The 3,368-nt window shown below is 38.2% G+C and overlaps 1 protein-coding gene across 1 annotated transcript; it reads left to right on the forward strand.

Annotated features, from left to right (window-relative positions):
* Nucleotides 1-726: 726 nt before the first annotated feature.
* Nucleotides 727-1,736, forward strand: LOC107895639 (uncharacterized). Its single transcript, XM_016820888.1, has 4 exons — nucleotides 727-773; nucleotides 856-1,266; nucleotides 1,607-1,622; nucleotides 1,719-1,736. The coding sequence occupies exons 1-4, from the start codon at nucleotides 727-729 to the stop codon at nucleotides 1,734-1,736; spliced, it is 492 nt and encodes a 163-aa protein (XP_016676377.1).
* The last annotated feature ends 1,632 nt before the right edge of the window (nucleotides 1,737-3,368 follow it).

Genomic DNA, 3,368 nt, shown 5'->3' on the forward strand with positions numbered 1-3,368 from the left:
GGCTAATGTTGGTTATGAGTATATTTTTATTAATGTCATTTGTGAATGTTGAAACCTTCATAATTTGATGAGGAAAGGTTGATGTTTTAAGCATGTTTAAAAATGGTACAAGAACTACATGTTATTGTCTTGGTTGTGATTATTTGGTTGCTCTTCATACTTGAGTTTGTGCCATGTGATGTTGAGTAGATATGTGCAAGTGAGGGTGGCAAAATGGCTTGGTAAATAGCCTTGTTTTTTCCACACAGGTAGACACACGGGCGTTTTTCTAGGCCGTGCGTGACACACGGTCAGCCCTATGGGCGTGTGATTTGGCCGTGTGTCCCCTGCACCTAAATTGTTACAAAACAGAATGCTCAGTATTGAGCACACGGGTATGAGACACGGCCGTGTGTTTCAGCCGTGTGTCTCAGCCGTGTGAAGGACACGAGTGTATGTCTTGGTCGTGTGACTTCAATTTGTTCTTAGGTGACAAATAGAGAGTTACACAGGTTAGGGACATGGGCGCCTACCCACACAAGTGTATCCTAAGTCACACGGATGTGTGACCCCTGTTTTAGAAAAAATTCTCTAAGTGTCGTAAAATTTTCTAAAGTTCTCGGTTTAGTCCCGAACTGCTTAAAAGTACGTTTTGGGCCTCGTAGGCTTATTTTTGGTACGATGTGATTGATTGTTAAAAAGTTTTGATTTGGTGTAAAATTTACAACTCGAAATGTGTGTTTACTTATGTCTATATCCGGTAATGCCTCGTACCCTGTTTTGGAGTCGAATAGGTAAGGGGTGTTACACCTCGTGCTATGATTAGTGATGAAGGTTCATACTTTGACTGCAAATTAGTTGCAATGCTTTGAACAGGTATGGAGTAAAGCATAAAATTGCCACGACATACCATCCCCAAACAAATGGACAAGTAGAGGTCTCTAATAGAGAGATTAAACAAATTCTAGAGAAGGTAGTCAATCCCACTCACAAAGATTGGTCATCCAAATTGGATGAAGCTTTGTGGGCATATGAAACTGCATTCAATACACCATTGGGGATGTCACCTTTCAAGCTTGTTAATGGGAAACCTTGTCATTTGCCCATTGAACTTGAACATAAGACATATTGGGCAATTAAGAAATTGAATATGGATTGGAGTGTTGCTGGTACTAACTACCTATTGGAGTTGAGTGAGATGGAAGAATTTAGAGCACAAGCTTATGAGAATGCCAAGCTATACAAAGAAAAGACCAAACGATGGCATGACAGCAAGATTTTGCCACTGTAATTTGCACATAGACAACAAGTCCTGTTATTTAATTCAAGCTTAAACTATTTTCTAGTAAATTAAAATCTTGTTGGTTTTGCCCATTCGAGATAGTGCATGTTTATCCTCATGGAGTTGTAGAAGTCAAATATGGTAAGACTAGCTCTACTTTCAAATTCAATGGCCAATGATTAAAGCATTACTTTGGAGTTCCTATAATTAGTGATAAAAATTCCATCACTTTTCGAATTGCTTAATATTTCTCTCTTGCATTGTTTTATTCATTTACTTTGTTTTTAATTTCTTTGTTTAGATTCTTCAATAAGTTTGCTTAACTTTTACTTTCTTTTTTTGCAGGCATATTACAACCCAGGTTTATAGAAATCAACCCATTTAATGTATTAGTTAATTTCAGTTTAATAATTTTTTCTATTATTTTTCGCTCAATTTTTGTTTTTTTCTATGTCAGGGTACAATTTCAAGTTAATCTTATCCCCCACGTTACTGTTATATTTTCTCTCACATTTTACCCTAGTCCATTGATTTCTTTTCTTACTTACTTTTCGTTTTATATTCTTCACCCTTCTTTGTTTTTACTCCATAAAACTGTAAAGGTCTCACCTTTTTCATCTCACAGTTTCTATTTGCTCTCCAATGGCTCACCAAACACCATCTTTTTCCACCACTGTAACTCTATGAACATTCTTTAGCAGAATCACAGAACACAAATATAACAAGAACATATCAAAACGACCTTTTTGCATGGAAAAATGTTTCCTTTTCCAAGATGCCCCATTTATAGGCTATTTTAAAGCCGTCTCCTTTGTCGAAGAGAAACACGGGTGGAAAATCTTCTGTCTCTACCCTAATGACGTCCTTACTAAGGTAGTCAAAGAATTTTATGCACATTTAACCTTTCCTGAAAATGCTTTCATCTAAGTGCTGGTGTCTCCGTGTTATTCGATAAAGACTCAATCAATACGAAATATGGGTTACCTGAAGGCCCTGATGAACACTCACAATTTGTCAAGACAATGACGACTGAAGGATTCAACCAACTTTTGATAGATTTATGTGTAAAAGGAACAGCATGGACAATTTCTCAAAAAGGTTGCTACACCATTGACCGTGTAACTTTGAAGCCTCAATGTAGGGTATGTTATCATTTCCATAAATATCATCTTAGCCCTTTTACACACAACTCTACTTTTTCCAAGGATCGCATGTTCTTGCTTCACTCAATTATGACTAGAAGAAAGATAAATGTTGGAAAATTTAATTTTCGAGAAGTCCACCGCTACGCACAAAAGAATGCCGGTACCTTAAACTTTTTGTTGCTTATTACGACACTGTGTCAAAGAGTAAAGGTTTCTACTTAGGCAAATGAGAACAAAATCCCTAATAAAGGAGCCATAAGAAAACAATTGCCCTGAGATATTCATGGTAGGACATGTCGAAGTGTCTTGGCTTTACATCCACAGCTTATCCATCTATGACTACTGATGCTGCCCCATCAACATCTCAGAGTGACTATAACAGCCCTAACTCATATCCATTGCAGGAATAGGGTTACAGAGCATTACCGTACAAACAGAACCTCAAAACATACATTTCATAAATTCATATAAACATGATATTATTCATTCATTCACATACATATCATCCCTAAATCGAGCCCTCGAGGCCCTAGATATACACTAGAAACAAATTGGGACCAAACTGGAAACAATTGGAAAGTATAAGAAAAAGTTAGAAAAATTTGACTGTAAGGGTCACACGACCTGTGGCCAGGCCATGTGCCTCACACGGCTAAGACATACGCCCATTTCTTAGGCCATGTAACATTCAAAAAAGGAACACACGGTCGTGCCCCAGCCTGTGTCCTCACCCGTGTAACTCTCAGAGTAGGGTTACACGACCAAGTCACACACCTGTGTGGCAGGCCGTGTATCTTTCAAAATAGCACCACATGCTCGTGTACCATGCCATGGGCTAGGCAATTTAACAACCTAACTTGTATGCAAAGAAAACTTACAGGGGACACACGGTCGTGTCGCCAAGGCCGTGTGGACATGAATTTGCCCAAAATCAAGCCATTTTCAACACCAACACCTAAAAG

The sequence above is a fragment of the Gossypium hirsutum genome, chromosome A10, assembly GCF_007990345.1.
Source record: "Gossypium hirsutum isolate 1008001.06 chromosome A10, Gossypium_hirsutum_v2.1, whole genome shotgun sequence".
NCBI classification, from domain to species: Eukaryota; Viridiplantae; Streptophyta; class Magnoliopsida; order Malvales; family Malvaceae; genus Gossypium; species Gossypium hirsutum.